This window comes from Micropterus salmoides, unplaced genomic scaffold (assembly GCF_014851395.1).
Source record: "Micropterus salmoides isolate LMB-PRFRI ecotype aquatic unplaced genomic scaffold, ASM1485139v1 Ms_hic_scaffold_11, whole genome shotgun sequence".
Classification (NCBI taxonomy): domain Eukaryota; kingdom Metazoa; phylum Chordata; class Actinopteri; order Centrarchiformes; family Centrarchidae; genus Micropterus; species Micropterus salmoides.
The window spans coordinates 34237508-34260266 of NW_024040152.1; the positions used below are offsets into that span (position 1 = coordinate 34237508).

At 40.6% G+C, this 22759-nt stretch overlaps 2 protein-coding genes across 2 annotated transcripts in view; one reads left to right on the forward strand and one right to left on the reverse strand.

The window, feature by feature from the left end:
• The window catches only part of LOC119898160 (collagen alpha-6(VI) chain-like), a 63214-nt gene extending 49232 nt beyond the window's left edge, over positions 1-13982 (reverse strand). The window contains 2 exon segments of the mRNA XM_038712344.1: positions 258-362; positions 13849-13982. Coding sequence (XP_038568272.1) covers positions 258-362; positions 13849-13933 — 190 coding nt within the window. The 5' untranslated portion in view covers positions 13934-13982.
• Positions 13983-17694: 3712 nt separating this feature from the next.
• Positions 17695-20885, forward strand: rpp25l (ribonuclease P/MRP 25 subunit-like). The gene is made up of 2 exons (XM_038712345.1): positions 17695-17796; positions 19387-20885. Exon 2 carries the CDS (start codon positions 19387-19389, stop codon positions 20053-20055), a length of 669 nt encoding a protein of 222 aa, XP_038568273.1. The 5' UTR covers positions 17695-17796; the 3' UTR covers positions 20056-20885.
• The last annotated feature ends 1874 nt before the right edge of the window (positions 20886-22759 follow it).

Genomic DNA, 22759 nt, shown 5'->3' on the forward strand with positions numbered 1-22759 from the left:
GCATTGCATGCCCCCAAAATAGGTACTCAGGACTCAGGAAAACACTACAGGTCAGAGTGTCACAGACTGGGATGAACTAATGAAACATTAACTAACTGGTAGCTCTTCATTGCTCCAGTTTCAGCAGTTGTGACTTACGCCACCATGGAGGTCATTGAGGGGTCTTGCAAAGTAAACCACATGAATAGCAAGCATGTACTGTACCGGACCGTCACTATAAAAACACAACTTCACATGTTCCATTTAAAAACACCCACCTGCCGTCTGAGCAGCGATGCCACAGGAACACGCTGCTATGACGAGGCAGAACAGAAGACTTGTTCCTCCCTTCATGGTGGGACGACTCGTGAGTTTCTCTCTTCCTGCAGCACGGATAAAACAGCAGTCAGTTTGGATATTTTATTGTCCACCCTGGAAAATTATCTTCAGCTGTAGCACTCACAACATAAATTAAAAGCAAGACAACTAAGAAGGAAAGTCACTCCTAAGAAGGAGTGGCCCTTATTCTAATGAACTCTCCTGATTTGTCTGTAAGTTCAGGCCGATGAAAGAAATGCGGAATGAGAAATTTCATTTCCAGTGAAGATGCATCTTTATGTGAGAGTCATCTACACACATGCCTTCTCCCTGGTTCGGGTGGTTGATGAGCTCCAGGTTGTATTTAAATCACCACATGTCTCCATGTAAAAGTTATAAACGCTAAAAAAAAACAAAATCATGACTCTCACCAGAGCTCCCTCTCAGATTTTAGAGAATCTATATGGATGGACGATAAATTAGCTTTCAATGTACACATAGATTTTAAAGAAACAAGTCTTGTTTTGCTGTTGAGGCTTTTTCTAAGCCACCTTTTCATCATGATCAACTGCTGTACATGCAGCATCATCTCCATTTAGTAAACTAGATGCTGCCTATCATGCTTTATCTTAAATACCAAATCGTCCACAGGTTACATGAAATGGTGCAATGATCTTCACAAGCCACACAGAGACAGTTCAGATGCAGAGTGTAGATGCTTTTTAAAGGTTGGTTTCTTAATAATAGGTGTCCTGGGGAATGTAAAATATATATGTTTTTAATGTTTTATATTGTGGTATGAGTGTGTTTCTTAGCCAGGTATCCCTTGAAAAAGATTTTATCTGAGTGGGTTCTCCCAGTTAAATGAAAATAAAACTGTTGAGTTTGCTCTATACAACATAAGGAAAATCAGGCCCTACCTCACTCAGTACGCCACCCAGCTTCTGGTACAGTCTTCTGTTGAGTTTTGCAGATTACTAACTTAATGGCCTGTCGGCTGTTGAAAGCAAACACTGCAGAAGTAAGTAACTGACTGTATATATGTAAATATATAAATGAAAATCAAAATGAACCACCACATACTGTAATGGCAGGGTTTCTAAATTAAAATAACTGGACCGTTTTAAATAACTTTATTAGAAAACTAACTCCCATTAGTGACTGTCCAGGATATGCTAAATATCTTGTGACAGACTTTGTACACATTCAACATCATGACAAATCTAAGTGCTTTTCATTAAACATAAAAGCCACACTGAGCAAAATGAAAAGACATTTAATATATTTTTAAAAGAATGAAATAAAATAAGAAACAGGCTAAAACAAGAGCGTAAGAGTTACAGAGAAGTCTTAAATTTGATTTAATAAAAAGGTAGCAAAAATAAAAATAAATTCTTCAGCAGACCTGCAGTTCTCTGGGATTTTTTTCTTCCAGATATATATGGTGCAATAAAAACTCTACACTGCTTCTCCATGTATCATTTAGACTTTGGGGAGTTAATCAGTCCCAATCAGAAAAGAAATCTGACATAATAAATCATTAATTTTTGTTCTACAGGTCATTTACAACTACATGCCAAACCAAAAAGAATCTGACCCTGAGCTGCTGAACATAAAGCTGCCATTAGTAATGGAAACATGGATAATGCATGCAGGACTACTGTATATAGTATACTGTTATAATGACTATAGTAACGTTTTGTTATTACGATAGTGTATTATTATAGTGTAGTGTAGTGGCAGGTAGTGAACCACTCAATTCGCTCAATCAAAATTCGCTGTGTGTGATACCTTAGAGTGGATGTTTTACAAGCACAGACCAGGTACAGGAACACTTAACACACCTGGTTTAGTAGAAGTATAAATAATATGTCATTTGTTAGTGCTGTAAAAATGCTGTAGGCTTCAGATAATAATGGTGAATAGCAAGTTGTAGCAGTTATAACCCCGTCATGTTGGCTCGAGCTGAACTAAACATGCACCAGCCTGGATGAGAGGGAGTTTGGGCTTTAAAGGAGGAGCCGCTGTGAAAGAAAGGGTGCGCTGGATTTCTAACACAAGACAAAACGAGTGTCATTGCAGAACAGCATGCAGCACAATAATCGTTGGATCTCCATTAACTTGTTTTTGTAATAGTTTGACACGAATATTGAAATCGCGCTTAAAACAATTAATTGCACAGTCCTATTAAACAATATACTATTTAATGAACATCATACTTTTATTAAATGTTGTAATATTATACTAATACACTCATTTACACTAGTTCCTTCTCCAGGTTGTGGATAGAGCCTCTGTTCACATTAAGTAAGGCGTGGGTGCTGCTGGTGTATTGTGTGGTTCAAAAACTACAAGCCCCACATGCCACAAGCCAAAATGCACCAATCACAGTAGCGTTTTCTCTGATAAATGATCAGTGTTTTAAAAAACTCTGTCCATGTTTTAAACGCCCATGCTGATGTCCAGATAAACCTACCAAAGTATTCTACTGGTTTCAACATCATTATTGCACACAAGGAGACAAGAGCACGTGCACACACACAATACAAATATGAATGTAATAAACTCCCAAGGATTTGTTGGCATTGATAAACCAGCTCTTTAGAAGGGACCGATAGTACAGGTGCATCTAAAACATTGGAATATCACGGAAAAGTTCATTGTGAGCACCAGAACCAGACAGAGATTAAAAGCTCAAGCCTTTGCAGTTGTTCTGAGTTAATTAGCTGATCAGAGCTCTTCTCAGCTCGACATTTCTGTATTATAAATTCTTTATCTTAAAATTCTAATACATTTTCAAATACTGGAGTTTTGATTTCCTTGAGCTGTAAGCCGTATTCATCAAGACTCAAACTGAAAAAAGGCCTGAAAAATGTTTCTCTTCTGTAATGAATCTACGTTTTCACATTTCCTTTCTGAAGAAATTGACAGAAAAACTTTTACACAATATTTAAATTTGAGATGCACCTGAATATAACATATTTAGCATTTCCTACTCAGTCAGGTGTATAGGGGAGTTAGTTGTAATATTAGATTAAATAGATGTAAAATGGTATATTGTTCACTACGAACCGAGGGTTTTCAAAGTCTGATACTGCTCCCCTCAGATAAAGCTTAGAAAAAGCCGCCTCCTCACCCGACTTTAGTTTAATTGCTTAGTTTTGATAAATTGAGGCAAGATAGCTTAAAAATGCTGTTTGACTTCAGACTACCAAATACATAAAACGGTCTGTCAGGTTGCCAAACACTATACTCCACATCCCTGACCTAAACATGTGGACAGACTAGAATAATGACAATAATAAAAAAAGGAAGACATTTAAGATTAAAAACCATATATATGACATAATAATAGAAAAATAGCACTCTTATAAGTACTTGTCACCAGCGATGAGACAAGACTCATGGGTGAAGGCCTTTCCTTTTTTTCTACCATAACACATATGATCTAAGAGCAGGCAAGAAAAAGATCTGCAAGAAAACCAAATTCTCATTTTAATTTTTAACACCTCCAAAACGTTTTTTTAACAACAGATCTTGCAGTTAAAGCTGCATCAATCTACATGTTCTATTAACAGTGAGCAACAAAAATGGTCCTAAGCACATTTTAATAACGTTCAGCTTGTTGCTTTGGGCCTCTGGACCAGCCAAACTAAAACAGTACCCATCTGCATAAGGCCGAGGGGGGCTGCTCCCTTCAGTTATTAGTTACTTCACTCACATAAAGGATCGGTCTGGTGTTATTCCATATTCAAACCACACAACAACAACACGTTAAGTTAGTCCAACTCTCTGTACTTTCTGATTCCCTGCAGAGTTTGTGGCTCCACTGGTTCCTGTCGAAGACATACATCTATAAAAACTAAAAATCCTCACATTAATGACACCTGAATTTTTAAACAGTACCTCTACTCTGCAGATCTAAGGCGAGTGAGCCAAATCAAACTGCAGACTGCACATTTTCCATCACTGCACACAAGTAAGGAGACGTTCAAAGTCACTTACAGAGCTGCTGCTGCTGCATCTGCTCCCTCTGCACCCAAACAAGTCTCACGGTCATGTAAGGGGCTGCAGGCTCGTATCTGGAGGATGAAGAGGAGGATGGGTAGGACCAGCCGCCAGACTCCTCCTCCCACCACGTACTGAAGGAGAGGAAGATGAACTCGAATCCTTGTTTGTGATATGTCACACATTTCCGAGGAATCGAAAAAGCAAAGCAGCGGTTTCTGGTTGTCTTGATGCTTTAGAACAGAGCCCCTGAGGGGTTTTATCTTTTCATAAGAAAAGCATTTAAGGACATTTAGGTTTAACTCAATTCTCTTCAGCTTCAGGTCTGGGTTGCACCGACTGAACGTAAATCCATCACTAGGTTTATGTTCTTCCTAACTTCATATTAACCACTTGTTCATTTCAAACTAGAGATTTACTAAATCAGGTTGCACGATTAAAACTAAGAGAAATACTTCTGTTACTACTAATACTGAGTTCTGCTCCATTAATCCGTACTTGGAAACGTTGCCGTTCTCAACAAGCTTCCAGAAAGACTGATAACAGAAACCATTGAATAATCTATGGGATGGTGATGGATAAGACGCATGCCTTTGGTGTGAGAGGACAGGTTCAATTCCAGCTGCGACACATCTACCATTGTGTCCCTGAGCAAGACACTTAACCACTCATTGCTACTGCTACTGCAACTGAATGTCAGAATGGGAAAGAAAGGTGATTTAAGCAATTTTGAGCGTGGCACGGTTGTTGGTGCCAGACGGGCCGGTCTGAGTATTTCACAATCTGCTCAGTTACTGGGATTTTCACGCACAACCATTTCTAGGGTTTACAAAGAACGGTGTGAAAAGGGAAAAACATCCAGTATGCGGCAGTCCTGTGGGCGAAAATGCCTCGTTGATGCTAGAGGTCAGAGGAGAATGGGCCGACTGATTCAAGCTGATAGAAGAGCAACTTTGACTGAAATAACCACTCGTTACAACCGAGGTATGCAGCAAAGCATTTGTGAAGCCACAACACGCACAACCTTGAGGCGGATGGGCTACAACAGCAGAAGACCCCACCGGGTACCACTCATCTCCACTACAAATAGGAAAAAGAGGCTACAATTTGCAAGAGCTCACCAAAATTGGACAGTTGAAGACTGGAAAAATGTTGCCTGGTCTGATGAGTCTCGATTTCTGTTGAGACATTCAAATGGTAGAGTCAGAATTTGGCGTAAACAGAATGAGAACATGGATCCATCATGCCTTGTTACCACTGTGCAGGCTGGTGGTGGTGGTGTAACGGTGTGGGGGATGTTTTCTTGGCACACTTTAGGCCCCTTGGTGCCAATTGGGCATCGTTTAAATGCCACGGCCTACCTGAGCATTGTTTCTGACCACGTCCATCCCTTTATGGCCACCATGTACCCGTCCTCTGATGGCTACTTCCAGCAGGATAATGCACCGTGTCACAAAGCTCCAATCATTTCAAATTGGTTTCTTGAACATGACAATGAGTTCACTGTACTAAAATGTCCCCCACAGTCACCAGATCTCAACCCAATAGAGCATCTTTGGGATGTGGTGGAACGGGAGCTTCGTGCCCTGGATGTGCATCCCACAAATCTCCATCAACTGCAAGATGCTATCCATCAATATGGGCCAACATTTCTAAAGAATGCTTTCAGCACCTTGTTGAATCAATGCCACGTAGAATTAAGGCACTTCTGAAGGCGAAAGGGGGTCAAACACAGTATTAGTATGGTGTTCCTAATAATCCTTTAGGTGAGTGTATATAGCGGTCATCTTGTGTTATGTGCATGTGTTCACTCGCACAGACTTCACTCAGTTAAAAACTTGGTAGCCTATGACGTTACAAGTCACTGTGGATATTTTACAAGCTTGGACCAGGTAAAGCAGCAGTGAACACACAGAGTGCAGATGTTGGTTTAGGTTGTTTGATAGGCTGCGTCATAGGCAGAGAGATGCGGGGCAAGCTGGTGTGTTTACCTGAGGTGCAGGCTTCTTGTGTGTCTGAGTGTGGGGAGAAGCACATTTAAAATTTACAATAAAAATGTTGCTGATGATTAAAACCTGCTCAACCATCAACCATCTGTCTCCCATCGCTGATGGACGCAACCCTAGTAATAAATTAATGTCTTCTACAAACCCAGATGTCTGGGCCTGCACACACTGGGCAGACACTGTGTGTAAAGGGAATTTTTGGTGGAAGGAGCTCGTAATTGGCTACAGAGGTTTGTGTTCTGAGGAATTTCTGGAGAAAAGTAAATATACTGTTTCTGGAGGAGCATTTGAGGGAAATCAGCTTCAAGTTCTGAGGAAATTCCTAATAAAATAAGTAAATGTATTGTGTTGGTCGTTCTGACTGAACGGCCACATACTCTCATTCCCAACCCTCTGCATTACTGCTGCGGCTCAGGAGGTAAAGAGGGTCACTCTCTAATCAGAAGATCAGCAGGTCCATCTCCAGTCTGCATGTCAAAGTGTCCTCGGGAAAGATACTGAACCCCCATTTGCTCTCGGTGACCGTTCTGTGGGTGCGTGATTAACGTTAGTTCCTTTCTGAGGAGCAGTTGCATGCCAGCCTCTGAACAGGTGAATGTGACGTGTAGCGTAAAGCGCTTTGAATGGTCAGAATACTAGACCGGGTTGGACTGCCTGTTTATTGGGCATCTGATTCTTGCCTGCTCCTTGATGGGTTTGTTTGCCTGCTTAGACTCCCACAAGCCTTTGTACAAACTTTCTGCACAAACTGTGCTGCTCTTCTATTTAAAAACAGATAAGTGCATATTATTTGTCTACTTTTGCAGTTCTTGCTTTTTATTTCTATTACTATGTTTACTGTTATGAACCAAAAAGCCAAGGTGAATTTCTTGTTTGAAAACCTATTTGGCAATAAACTCGATTCTGACATGAAATCCAAAAAAAGAAACTTTTTGGGGGGAATATTTAACTGCATTTTCTTTTTCCTTTTTTTTTTTTTACTTACTGTAATAGTTCTGATCATCATTACTGGGCCACAACACAATCCAGCTTAGCAAAGTAGCGTGGGCCTCATGCAAGAACAATATTTTCCTAAATTGTACTTTATGTGATATTTGTTTCTCAGTCAGAATCTCAACTGCACAAACCTGTTATTTATGTGTTTAGGTCTGGGGCGATTCATTGATGTTTTCTATTACAAAAATACATTGATTTGCAAAATCTGTGTCAGCAAGTCGCTGCACCCGGTCTGAGAACTAGATGCCTCTGAAAAACCGCACCTTTGATCATCTAAAGTTTGGGAAGAATTTTAAAACTTTGTGAATTGAAAATTGCTTCACAGCAGCACAACCGTGCTAAGCCGTGTTTCAAACAAAAGTACCGACTTTTAGTTCCCCAGATCTCTTTTCAAGGAACTAAAAGATTCCTTCAGCCCATTGTTGTGTTTCCACCGTGGTCTAAAGACCTGCTAAGATTAGGCAAATCAACCAGCTGACGTAGGCTGTAGGCCTATAAACATACAAAGCGATGCACAGACATCATTATTTGTAACCACTATCCATGAGCAAAATTTATAAATTAACATCAGATTTGATTAGAATATAATGAAAGAGACCTGTGAGCTATTTGACTGTTGATTGTGATATGCGCATGCTCAGTGTAGGCTACCTGAACGGCCACTAGATGAGTGTTTTCAGTTATTTTAATATAGACGTAGATCAACTCTGATACGCAGCTAAAACGCTGCGTGCACGGAGAAGATCGCATTCGTTATAAAACCGTAGTAGTGTGGATGTAGCCTCACATTACCCCACTCCTCTCTCTATTCCTCTCATGCCAACCCTCCCGTTTTCCCCGGGAAAATGTTTCCTTGTCAATCTCCCGTATTTTTAACCTTAAAATCAAATAAAAACCTGCTGGCCGTATTTAAAGTGTTTGCTACTTTCTCCTCTGCTAAAGCCAGTGGCAGGAGGCCTATGTAAAATATGTAGACTGCGCTTCTTGCTCAGGGATTAAAAATGAAAACAAGCCAATAATATTTGGCCTATACTAGTGGTAAACCATATGAAATTTGAATGAATATAGTAACTATAAGTAATATTAACTGCTCCTTTATCTCCTAAATATTTTGGCTACAGCCGTTTTGTTGCAGTTTCATTGAGATTGAAGTAAATTTATAAAGATGCTGTTTGTTCTGTTTTTGCAGTTTATTCCACAGGAAAGATACATTTGTTAAGCTATAAGATGTTCGCAGTAACCAGGCAAAAGCTGCTATGGTTTAAGTCTAAAACAGATTGAGCGGAATTTGTTGCCCATGTTTCCTGGCAATAAAATAAACAGTTGTCATTTCATGATACTTTATCATCTGTTCATTTTAACACTTCATATATTGTTTTTAGGACTAATTAAATAAATACACAGTATAATGATAAATACAAGGCTTCCAATAGACCCAGTGATCGGGTCGATACTGCCTTCAGCAATCAGTGATCGACCCAAAAAATCCTGATTGGAGCACCTCTAATTTGCATAATAATGGTTAGGAGCAGCCTTATGTGGGTTTGTGACATCTGATCATGTGAATAATCAACAAATTTAAAATGCCAACTCTTTTTGTGAGAGAAAAGTAAAAAGAAGAATTGCCAACACAAAACAACAGAAATCTTTTTCCACAGTATTTTGCGTTATGTGTTAATGTTTTGGGTATATTTTTGTTTTTCATTGGGGACAATTTTCCACTCTGGTAGAAAATAAAGTTGTATTTTATATTATTCTATTGCAAGTGATAATGGCCTGGAATTAAATGGTGACACTCCTCGGTAGTTCTTTAATCGTTGCAGATGTCTCACATCTGGTGAGAATGTAGACTTGTGCATTTCATTCTTCACAGGACAGAGTGAGACAGGAAAGAGTGTAAATCACAGGCTGGATCTGACAATCTCAGACCAACAGAGGAACCATGTGATCCAGATTTCCTGTGAAAAGTACAAATGTGCTGTTACCTCATTAAGAAAACAGTTCCATACTTTTTGTCAATGATGCTTCTGCCAAGTCAGCAGGGCAAACGTTAGAGCAGCTGATTTCTCTGGTTAAACCTGCCCAGACCGAGCTTCAGTGGATTCCAGATAAATCAGATGTTGGCAGATTTTGAAAGGCTGTGAGGTTCCTGTGGAACACATGGCTGTAAGCTTTTTGTTATTGACAACCACAAGGGACAAAGGAGCTTTCAAAAATCACATTGGGAAAAGATGTCAGAAGAAATCAATGAGTTGTGTTGATCAGTGGTCGGGAACACCAGTAACTAAAGAAAGAGCTTTGAAGAGTTAAATCAACCAGCACCACTTAGCGTTAAACACTTCATTTCTTTCATACTGGTGACATTTTCTGCCACCACCAAGTATACAGCTGCCTTTGCATGACTGAAGAAATGCTGACATGCTAATGAGCAGGTATTAAGTCTACCACAGAGGTCACTAATAGGCCTACAGCCAATTTACTGCAAGAATTACTACCTACTACCAAGTCACAATTATTAAAAGTGGCAATGTGAAGCACCACTACGGGACAAAGCACTAGTTTCAGCAAACGTATCCACTCAAATCTGAACTAAGGGAACAGAAAATACAATCCTAGCCAGCAGGATAAGCCAGAGCTCATGTTTCTCACTGAACAAGTGAAAGGAGGGAAGAGGTTTAAATTAAGAAATTTTTCTGTGCCTGAAGTGTTGCAGTGGAAATCAAAGACAAGTGTCTAATCCACTGTGCCTTCGCCACCCCTCTATAATGATTATTATTTTGTATACATTTACCAAACTTCAACAGCTAAATGTGCAACATGCAGCATGAAATAATTGATTCTATAACTAAATAATATAACTACTAACTTTCAAATTAGTTTATTAGAAGTTAATAGAATATTTTTAATGAATAAGAGACAGCAGCAAAGGTTACTGCCTGTTTAAGACTGTTAAAGAAACAGTTATATTATTCAGGAAACTCAGATCAGCCAGCTGATCAGTCTCTGTCTGTTGATAAACTGTTGGAAAAAGTTTTTAAATTTCGACTCTGGCAGCGGGCGGGCGTGTGCGTGAGACGAGAACAACAGCGCCAGTTCCACTGATCGCACCAGTTACACAGAAGCCGTTGCCATGGACTCTCAACTGCTCATACTATTCCACCGCTCTTTATTGACCCTGGAACTTCGTTAGTGAGGCGTTAATACACCTGGCCAACCAGATAACTAATGTGGAGAAAAAAACATCCAGACTCCCTGCTCATTGTTCTTGGGGACTTCAACAAAGCAAACCTCGTCATGAACTTCCAAAATACAGACAGCATATTAAGTGTCCCACCAGGGACACTAACACACTGGACCACTGCTACACAACATTTAAGGACACCTATCACTCTGTTCCCCGTGCAGCCTTGGGACTCTCTGATCACTGTCTGGTTCATCTAATCCCGACATACAGGCAAAAACTGAAATCTGCTAAACCTGTTGTAGACTGAAAAGATGGACCAACGAGTCAAAGCTGGAGTTACAGGCCTGCTTTGACTGCACTGACTGGAGTGTTTTTGAGGCTGCAGCCACTGACCTGGACGAACTAACCGACACTGTGACATCTTACATCAGTTTTTGTGAGGACATGTGTGTGCCGACTAAAACCTTCCACACTGGGCTAACAGGTCAGTGGATGATGCTGTCAACTTGGGTCTGCATCACATCTTGCAACACCTCGACTCTCCAGGGACATATGCAAGGATCCTGTTCGTGGACTTCAGCTCGGCGTTCAACACCGTTATCCCGGACATCCTCAGCACCAAACTCACCCAGCTCACTGTGCCAGCCTCCACCTGTCAGTGGATCACAGACTTCCTGTCTGACAGGAGTCAGCAGGTGAGGCTGGGGAACATAACATCCGGCACCCGGACTATCAGCACTGGCGCCCCCCAGGGGTGTGTGCTCTCCCCACTGCTCTTCTCCCTCTACACCAACGACTGCACCTCAGGAGACCCATCTGTCAAACTCCTGAAGTTCGCTGACGACACAACGGTCTTCGGCCTCATTCGGGACAGTGATGAGTCAGCCTACAGACGGGAGGTTGATCAGCTGACTCTCTGGTATGGTCAGAACAACCTGGAGCTTAACACGCTCAAAACTGTGGAGATGACCGTGGACTTCAGGAGGAGCCCCCCACTCTGCCCCCCATAACCATCCTCAACAGCCCTGTGGCTGCTGTGGAATCTTTCAAGTTTCTGGGTTCCACTATATCCACCAGGACCTGAAGTGGGAGCCCAACACGGACACCATCATCAACAAGGCCCAGCAGAGGATGTACTTCCTGCGTCAGCTCAGGAAGCTCAACCTGCCTAAGGAGGTTCTACACAGCCATCATCCAGTCTGTTCTCTGCACCTCCATCACTGTCTGGTTTGGATCTACCACCAAAAAGGACAGGAGCAGACTACAACAGACAGTCAGGACTGCAGAAAAAATAATCGCTGCCAACCTGCCCTCCATTCAGGACTTTTACATTTCCAGAGTCAGGAAACGGGCAGGAAACATCACTACAGATCCATCTCACCCCGGACACAACCTGTTCCTGCTCCTCCCCTCCGGTAGGCGGTACAGAGCACTGTACGCCAAAAACAACAGACTCAACAGTTTCTTCCCACAAGCCATCACTCTGATGAACAGCTGATTTCTGACTTGCCTACAGGGCAAATATCTGTGTAAATATCTTAATAGAAAAATTAAGTTCGCGATTTAAATGAAATGGAAAATTTTATCACGATAATTATCCTTATTGTTTTACTGCCCAGCCCTGATGGTACCCCCCATTCACATCATTATAATTTCAGATAATAGTATGGCTAGCGATAAAGGTTACCACTAGTATAATATTAATTCCAGTTGGACAGCGGTTTCATTTCTGTGGGTTTTCATTTATTTTCCATTTTATTCAGTCCTTGTAAGAAAAATTATTTACATGGTGCTTAGTCTCTAATCAGTTAATGCTAAGTACTAACTTGTCAATAATCATCCATGCAGAACAACAACTTCACCATTTTAAAGGTTTGTTGCAGCGTATCAAACTTTTTTAATGTCCCGCCCTCTCCAGGCTGGGATCAATCGGTTCACGAAAAGTTACTGTGACAGCTACTTTCTGCTCACGGCTGCATGAAAGGCACCCGAGCTTCAATCTGCTCTGTCTCCGCTGACAGAGATTAGCAGACAGGCGAGAATGGGAACAGATGAACGCCACATAAAGCCCACCTGCACGTAAAAAAAGTCCTGGGTTGCCAAAGAGTAAAATGTAGAAGTAACTTACTGTTGCCGGTGGCCCACTTCAAGCACTATCTATTATCAAAATTGACGCCACTCATCTGTAAAGCTGTAGTCCACTGGTGGATTACATTCCGACAAAAATGGCCTTGTTAAGCTGGCAAAGGTCCATACGATCCAATACAGTAAAATATTTAGTCCAAAACGCATTATTATATCAATAAATACACACGGACTACTTTTACGAGTTTCATATTAGCCTAACGACAGTTAGCATGTAAACAAAAACCTTGAGTGACACCTTTAACTGACCAGATAGAAACTTTTATGCCCTGTTCACAGCCAACAAAAGCCAATGAATGTGCACATAGCCAGGAAGTGCCAGTCCCCTTTCTTTCGTGTATACACTGACACCAAGCCACTAATTGTGCAGAGGAAGACTGGCGCTTCACACACAAACGTCAACGAACATTTTCCACAGACATTAATATATATATTGACGAATACAAAAACGCCCGACACCAGAATTCCGGCATAGCGCCTGAGAACTTTAAGCCCTGGCAAATGAAAGAAGGAGGCATTAAAACTGTTCAATTGTTAAAATGTGTTGAGTGTTTATTATAAAATTGGTTGAGACTACACTTAAATCAATTCAAGCTACACTTTTTATTTCAAATTTTTATGAAATTAAGCACTTTATTTTAAGATACACATTTAACAAAAACTGCCTTATGTATTTTTTTTTTTTTTTTTTTTTTTTTTTTTTTAAATGGAGCCTTTAGTTTACTTAAATTAAGAATGTATTATTAGAGTAGTTATTAATTAATATCCCTCCAGTTTGATGTGAAAACCGACAGTAAATATTGTTGAAATATTATTTGATTTGACAGTCCGTCACTAAAAACATATGTTGATACAACTATACGTTATGGCCCTTAATGATAACACAAGTTAGTCGTAATGATGTTCCAGAACATCAGTGTCTGTCCAAAAGATCATGACAATCCGTCCAGCAGTTCTGAGATGTTTCAGTTTGGACCAAAGTGGAGGACGGACTGGTACAGTATAAGTTTTAGCCGCTCAAATATCTATTTTGGTATTTTTGCCTCACAAATCCAGAACCGTGTGAAGCTTTATCAGGGTTAGGAACGCCAAGTCGTCACACTGTTTATAAAGTCCTTTAAAGCAGAATGTTACAGCTGCTGCTGCTTCATTTTAATGACTCTGAGGTAAACTAGCACCATGTTACAAGCTACACACTGTGAGGCATTTTACCTGGTACATGCTTGATTTGCCAATAGGCCAGAGCGGTGCCAGTCGGGCTCCAACTGCGGTGTGAAAAAGGTCGGACCAGGAGCATCGGACCACCCTCAGGTTTCCGTCAGTGGCAGCTTCCTGCTTTGTCCTCTCTGAAATAAAACACAAAGACTGAATTTGAGGTTGTGCCACAGCTTGAAAGGGTGCAAAGGGATGAAAAACAAACACTGATAACAAACATTAACAGAAAGACAACAGAGGAAGTCCTGATGCGTTCTGGCTTAAATGATATGACATCCAGATGTTATAAAGTCGATCTTAAGTATCGGGCATATTTTAACGGATCAGCCAATTAATGCAAGTCTACTTGTCACCTACCAACAGGTGCGTCCGAGATAACTGGCTGACTTTTGCTGACTTGATAGATAGGGGAATAAGAACAGTGCTGTCAAGTCAGACAGAATCTACCTCCGGTAGACTGTGTGAGCTTAGAACAATGATCAGGACTTGCTCCCACGAGGTCTAGTGATGTTTTTCAGCACAGGTGTTGTGCCAAACTCTGCATGCCTGCCGTGAATTGCGCGGGCGGTAACGCTCTTTTATGCTGAGAAAAGAGGTGGATGCAAATTTTGGCAGGTAGCCCACAACATCTGTTTTGCCGAATTATGCATTCACTTATTAAGGTTCTTTTAGGACACTGCTGGTCGCATTTTTGAACGCGGTTTACGCCAGATGTTTTTGCTGAGTCTCAAGAAATAGTACTTTTCCTAAGTATAATAACATATTAACGATTCTAAACGTTTATAAAACATATACTGATCACTAATAACTATTTATGAACCCCACAAAGAATAGTATAGCGTTTAAAAGCAGAACTTTAATGCATTTTCATACAATTCTCGGTAGGCATGCAAAATTCGGCGTAACACCTGTGACAGTCGACTGCCCCCACCACAGTTACACTGTCAATCTGTGGGAAACAGTGCAAGGACAAATAATTATGATTAGGTAATAACTATGAAACCTTAATCTACAGCTAGTCCAACAGTGACAGCGAGTGGTAAACGAACGGTAAAGATTAAATTGTAACATCACCGCTTATTTACGCGCAGGAGCCATTATACATATCCCCCTCATATTTCAAAAATGTTTTCTCCAGTGATTTCGGAGTTGGCTAGGCAGAAGGTTTACTATGAGTGGCTAGTCAATCACAGTGCGCATCAGACATATTTAAACGGTTGAAACGCAGACAAATCTCTCATAGGCCACAACACAATGCAAAGGAGGTGCTAAAAAGTTAAGGTAAGGAAATTCATAGTGTGTCATACAGCAAACATCAGACCAACAACCAGAAAGCTGCTTTGCAAACAAACATCTCTCGAGTGCTATACAAGTTTTACTACATGCTCATGTGTACATTTTCAGCGGAGGACTGCGGCTTACTTTGGCTAGCCTTTAACTCAACAATCAATCATGATTTCAGCTAAATGCTAAAGTTACTGTTACCTTGTGTGTGGTCCGCTAGCAGAACACGGGCTGCTTTCTGATCAGGTGCTGTCTTGCTGTTGCCGAGGCGACATAACTTTGGTTTTAGGGACGGTCACATTACAGAGTTGTTGTTTTCTTTAGCTGAAAATAATCCAATACTTTGGACACTTTCTTCTTTGTCCCTCGCCATTTTCTCTCTCTTCCTCCACTTTGCAAACAACGGCATTATACGTTGTGTTCACAGCCTAAGCGCAATGTGCAACAGTAATAAATGTCCGTGCAAAACACTGTGCTGTAAAATTACACGGATGGAAACGGAGCATCGATGCAAAGAATTTGTGTCGAAGCATTTTATTAACCACCTCCTACCTGGCACCTATTTCTAGGAAAAACGCCTAAAATAACATATCCAAAATAAATCAGTAATATCTCCTCAACCATCAGGCCTAGATGCATCATTCTGGTCTCCTTTGAAAGGTCAGAAGCTGAGGAATATGAATCCATTGTAGATTAACATATTTATTTTACCATTACAGACTACATGGATATGAAATACAGGAAAAAATTATATTTTCATTCTTGCCTGGTAAAAAAAGCTTTATTTGATGTAATAAACCATCAAAACCATCCTAAAGTAGATTATAATGCACCTGAATATCTTCTAATACACCTTGAATACAACTGTAACTGTAAATTTGATGAAAAGAAATTGATATACAACAGTTATTACATAATCTTTCAAAAATATAGCAGTCGAATGTCCATGTTTTGGCCATATTTACTGTTTATATGTTCACTTTTATTGGTAGTTATCTTCAAAACATTATTTCTCTCCACACAACCACGTTCCAAATAACAAAGCTTCCAAAACATTGAAATATTATATAAAAACAGTCAATATAAATGACCAAAAGCACTCCCATGCTTTACAGGCCCACAGCTTGAGAACAGAACATCCTGCAGGGCTGTGGTGGGCTCATTTTGTTCGTCTCAAAGAGACGATTTCAGGCATTTCTTGCATGTCTGTGTAGCTCGCTCCGTACGGGTCGCCAGCAGAGACCGATAAAGTTCACCTCCGTCAAAATTACACTCTTCTTCGGCTCTCATACCTCGTGACACAAACGCAACTTAAGACCGCAGCCGACCTCACCAAGCGGCGTCTTCTCCGCCATTTTCTTTCAACGGTAACTGACTGACTCGTTGTTGCCTCCTTTGGCTAAAGGGCGGGAAACACTTGTAGCAGTTGAAAAGAACGAAAAACCACAATTTCCGCGTGCTTTAAGCTTTCACACGTCAAATAAATCATCAAAACTTCTATTACTGTAGTTGTACATCTTCATGCCTTCCATTTGGTCGTTAACCACTCGTGTTGTTATGAATTAAGTTCAGTTAAAAGCTGCTGTTAAGATGTTAACGGCCTTCAACGTCAACTGTCAAAGAACTACAAAAGAAACTGTCAGTTTGTCAGTTTCAGGTTCTAACCAACGTGAGTTAACGTTACAAGCAGAAAAAGCAGTGAAATTGCCGTTTTTCCATTTTCACACAAAAAAGGTTTTACAAATCTTATAAAGTGTTTCAGACAGCATTAGGGCTTTGCCCAAAATGACAACAGTAAGATTAAACAGATGCAAAGAAACGGAGGAATGTTCTTGTAACTTAACGTTAGGTTAACTTTCCCTAACGTTAAACGTTAGGTTTTGTTAACTGCCAAATCTGAAGCTAATTTCAGCGTGGACTTTCTAAATAAGGCTAGGCCAAACGCTTTTCTTTGAAGACCCACAAAGTTAGAAAGATGACACATTTAGAAATAAACGTAGCCTGTTGTTGGGAAATATAAAGATGCAGGAATAGATATCCCTAACCGAACACCGTGAAGCTGTACTGGCGTGTTGCTAGCAGGTAACGTTAACGTTACCGTACCAGTGTGAATTTGAAATATGGTCCAGAAAGTCCATTTTAGCAGCTCCATTGTAAAGTTTTAGCAGCTTGTCATCATGTTATAAGTATTTTCATCTCATATAGTTTGATAAAACGCATAAATCTCACCTTTCTGCGGCTTGTCAGATTTGGCTTTCGAGCGCGGCGTCTTCTCCGCCATTTTCTTTCAACGGTAACTGGCTGACTCGTTGTTGCCTCCTGTGGCTGAATGGCGGGAAACACTTGTAGCAGTTGAAAAGAACTACAAACCACAATTTCCGCGTGCTTTAAGCTTTCACACGTAAAATAAATCATCAAAACTTCTATTACTGTAGTTGTACATCTTCATGCCTTCCATTTGGTCTTTAACCACTAGTGGTGTTATGAATTAAGTTCAGTTAAAAGCTGCTGTTAAGATGTTAACGGCCTTCAACGTCAACTGTCAAAGAACTACAAAAGAAATTGTCAGTTTGCGACAGTTTCCACCGTTATACGGTAACGTAAAGCGTTGCAGGAGAAGTAAACATGTGGAGAGTTAAGTAGCCCAAAAAATCCCACCAGGTAAGATTATAAACATAACTTAACATTACTTAAGTCGATTCTCTAACAAAATAATCACACATGTATCATGATTCTGGCGTTTTTAGCATTCATATATTTCTGTGAACATAAATAAGGATTTTAGCCTATAGCTTAGCCGCGCTTGCTAATACATTGCTGATAACGCAGTCAGTTTATTTAACATTAGCTGAACTACATGACATCTATGTAAGTTTATTGACTCTGCAGCTGAAAGTTCTCACCTTTATTTGTCGGTCTAACCATTGCTGAGCCTCAAAACGCTTGTAAAATAGAAATAAAGAAACGTCATCGCGATCTCCGTTAGAAACACTGTAGATTTAACGTTTTCGTTGTCATCGGTGAAGCCACACTCACGGTAGGTCTTGACTAAACACGTTTTCTAAATAAATACGATGAGTTCCTTAATTCGGCATACATCCAGTACTCCAAGAACCGTCGGCTTTAGTTTAATTGTTTAGTTGACCAACTTGTTGACTCCAAACGTGTCATGGTAACGTTAGAAGTAAGAAACGCGACTTTCAGTGCAAACATTTAAATGTTACTTCACCGTGGAAGTAAATTATATAAACCCCGATTTCTTTTGGAAAACATCACCAATTTGTTGTGTTCAACCACTACCGATTTTCAAAGGAAAAGTGTCTCCAGAAACAGAGATTTTGTAATCTTTGAATTGAATTTGATATTTATTTTTTCTGTAGATGTCTTTCCCAGATTTTGCAGCATAGCACCCATAACGTTATTACGGAGCTCTTCCAGTGAAGTTAAATGGATGTTAATATGAACAGGTCCTGTTATCAATCAGGATCTGCAGGTAGACCTCCACCATAAGAGGTCTGCAGCCACCTGCTCTCTTGAGTTTTTCGTGTCTTGGTGACACCTTGTGTCAGAGACATATATTAAAAAAATCATCCTACTAATTCACTAGTTTTTGTTTTAATTCAATTCAATTCAATTTTATTTATATAGCGCCAAATCACAACAACAGTTATCTCACAGCGCTTTTCATAAAGAGCAGGTCTAGACCGTACTCTATGATGATATTTACAGAAGCCCAACAGTTCCCACCAAGAGCAGCACTAGGCGACAGAGGCAAGGAAAAACTTCCTTTTAAGAGGCAGAAACCTCGAGCAGAACCATGGCTCAGGGTGGGCGGCCATCTGCCTCGACCGGTTGGGGTGAAGGAGAGAGAGAGAGAGAAAGAAAGAGACGGATGTAAGGAGAGAGAGGGAGGGAGGCAGCCTACACAATATACACACAGAGGTACAGACAGTGAAGGTGATGTTGCTATAGACTAAATGAAAAATGGTACAGATATTTATAGTAGTGTTAATGGTAACAATCGTAATGTTAATGATTATAATAACAATAAGACTAGTAACAATAGTCGTTGCATCAGAGGGTGTCGACATGTACACATGTAAAAGGTTGTTCTCATGTAATGCATATCAGCGGAACACACAACATAGTCTGAACATCATGATTATTTACATATTGTTTAGTACATACAGTATTTGTCTTTCCTCTCTCTGCACTCCACATCTGTAGCATCTGTCTGTTTTCTCTCTGCAGATGGAGAACTACTGTAAGGCTCGGACGGTGGAGCAGCCATCTGTCTGTCCGTTCCCCGGCCTTCAACCTGACACCCCAGAGGTCAGAGTCAAAGATGGCAGCAAGATCCGCAACCTGTTGCGTTACGCCCTGAGCCGCGTGGAGGCCAAACCCAGAGCAGCTGAGGACCAGGGACGCACCGCACTTGAGGAAGGAGGCGTGGCTGTGGAAGGACAAGTGGAAGCGCCAGGCCGGCCGCTCTGCAAACAGATCGTCTTCACAGCGACGGGTAAGGGCGTTTCTAAAGCCATCACGTGCGCTGAGATTGTGAAGCGGCGTGTGAAGGGGCTCCACCAGCTCACCAAGGTGATGTTCAGCACCGTGGTGGAGGTGTGGGAGCCGCTGGAGCCCGCCGCCGGCCTCGACAGCCTGACGGTCAACAGGAACGTGCCCGCCATCTGGATCCTCCTCTCCACGGAGCCACTGGACTGCAGTCAGCCCGGATACCAAGCGCCGGGCCGCTACGACACCCTGTGGGCTAACAGGGAGGAGGGTGGAGGATCCACCGCACAGAGACCAGGACACAAGAGGAAGAAGGGAGGAGGAGGAGGCGGCGGCGGTGGGGGCAGAGGGAGGGGTCCCGGCCGTCAGACTGGACGATCCAGAGAGCCTGCTAAAGGACAGAGTTGATCTAGCTTTTACAAACTGCATGGACGTGAGGAAGACAAACACAGTGAAGGAGCATGAAGCGGACACTCAGTGGACACTCAAAGCTGTTTTCTAGCACAATAACTACAGCTTAAAATATCTTTACAATCATGCTCATAATTTTCCAAATCATCCATCAGGGCTCAGATTGATTTTCTTCCATCAGTGCACCTTTACTGCAGTTTCAGATCGTCTCTGTAAATATAAACCTTTCAAAGTTGATGCGTTGTCAACATTTCTTTTTATTGTCAATAATAACTTTATGGAAATTAGTTGATGCACTTATGAGCAGGAAATGTTATGAAACATCCCTGTTAGTGCTTTTGTGAGATATTTAGAAATTGACTTCCTGTCCACCTGTCAGAGTGAACCGCAAATTGCTCCAAAGGTCAGACCAGCACCTTGCATATTACTGCCATCGGTGTGTATCTGATGGCAAAATGTAAAGCTCTTTGGATTATAGCAATATATAAATGCAGGGTTTTAGCTGTCTGCTCAAACTGATGATATGATTTGGACATGATTTGATTGATTTGATTTGTAGGTAATTGGCTTAAACATGACCAACCAAAAGTAATGTTGTTTAAAAAGAAATTCATGACGGCTGTTCACCAACCCTGTTTTTCATTTTAACTGTGTTTTTTTGGTTTGGATGAAACTTGCCGGAACATATTTTGAGTCTACGAAGACATTTGACTTCTTCTGAAATGTGGATCTTGAGTTTAAACAGGTTTTTAGTGTGTGTGCGTGCGCCTGATATCTGTTGTGTTTTTCAAGTTAATTAAAGAGCATTTTATTTGATTCACGCTGAAGTTGTGTCCAGGTTCCCTCTGTTCAGTCCCAAAGGAAAAATTAAGTATAATCACACGCAAATTCCCTGAACTCACCTGCAAGTTCATCAGTCTGTAAAATCAACTGTCTGTCCTGTCTGAAATATCATAACACATGTCAGATGGATACATCAGGATATTTTAACAGACCCCAGACGATGAATCATATCTGCTACCAACAAGTCTACAATGGACACAATCAGGCAACTTTCATCAGTTTTCCGCTGTATCTAGGCTGAACTGTGGTCTGAGCTGAATATTCAAAGGTTTAAGTTGGCACGTTAACACCTCCAGTCAGTGGTGGAGGATGTCTTCAGAGCCCTACTGAAGTAAAAGTAGTAATACCTTACTATAAAAATACTCCATTACAAGTGAAAGATCAATATTTTACATTATATATGTTTAATTTTCTTAGAACAAGTGAATTTTTAAAACTTGAAAGGAATTTCTGTAGCTCGAAAAAAGAAAAAGCAAAGTGAAAGCGTTTCAATGTTTTGAAAGTAAAATTTTATTATGCAAAGGAACTAAAGATGTCAGGTGAATGTAGTAAAAAGTGAAGTAGCAGAAAAAGGAAAAAACTGTCCACCACTGGCTCCACTTGTTTGGATACCTGTGAAACGAACAAGCGGACCCTGTCATTGTTTATTTGGTGAATATAATGAATGTCTTTGGTTCCTCTCAGGGGAAATTTGTTTGTTTTAAGGCTTGTGTAGGTCGAGCACAGAATGGATGAATCAGAAAATAAATTGCACTGTAGCTGCCTGTCAGTGATATTTGACTGTAGTACAAGTGTTTGTTGGAATGTCTGTTCTGTTCAGTAATGTCAGGAATCTGACCTCTAATGATTATAATTTAACATTAGCATCAGGTTCACAAGAACGAGACTAAAACATCCAGTGTTTTAAAGGTAAGTCTTCCTCTCCCTTCATCTCCTGCCTTCTGGTGAAAGTTTCTGCACCAATTAAGGGTGGAAATTCTTTATTTATGTAAAAGGAAAAAAAATTCAGGTGACATTTCAAAGTATATAAATATAACAGAATCTAAGTGAGAGCAGCTCTCAGATCTGTTTCTCCTGTAACATCATCTTGCTGAGGGAGGATTTAATCTTCCCTCCTCTTTTGTCACGTTCACAGGGAGAGAATGGAAAAGAAACTGTGTCAGGAAGTTGTTAAAGTTACTGACTGCTGCTGCACAGTTTGGGGTCATTTTATAATCAGCAGCTTGTGTTTTTGGTGAAGTTACTTTTTATGGACAATGCGCATTTGTTTCTTTTAGATTTTAGTTGCACTGCATGTTTTCTTAATGTGCAAATAAACCTTTCTAAAGGCATTTTCATTTGTTTTTAAACTGTATATTTCAACATATTATTACAAATTATGCTTTAAAAAAGTGGTGGGGACGTGTCCCCGGCGTCCCCAGTGTAAATGCCACCTATGTCTAAAAGCCAAAATCCTAACAGATGGGCGATCCCGTGACATCCAATGACTGATTGTTGCAGGACGGGATTACATACGTTTGTTATTGTTTTTTATTGCTTTGAGACTTATTTTCCTTGAGAAATTTGTCTTCGAAGAATTTAAATTCAAAAATTTAGATGTTAAAGGAACTTCTAAATAAAATGGGGTAATTTTGAATTAAATCAGGAGCCATGTGACCAGAGAATAAGTAAGCAGAATTATTAATGTGACCAGGCAAGTGAAGGAAAAAGACACATTACAGTAAATTATCAAGATGTTCCCGTTTGGATCAGATTCTTAGATATTCTCTTTCGACTGTTTAGTTTTCTGGAGTGTGATGAAGATTACGTCCTACAGAGCAGCCAGTGTTGCTGCAGTCTTTTGGTTTATATCTTTTCA

What these genes read in the sequence shown, in the direction of transcription:
- rpp25l (XM_038712345.1), top strand. Translation starts at nt 19,387, where the DNA reads ATGGAGAACTACTGTAAGGCTCGGACGGTGGAGCAGCCATCTGTCTGT.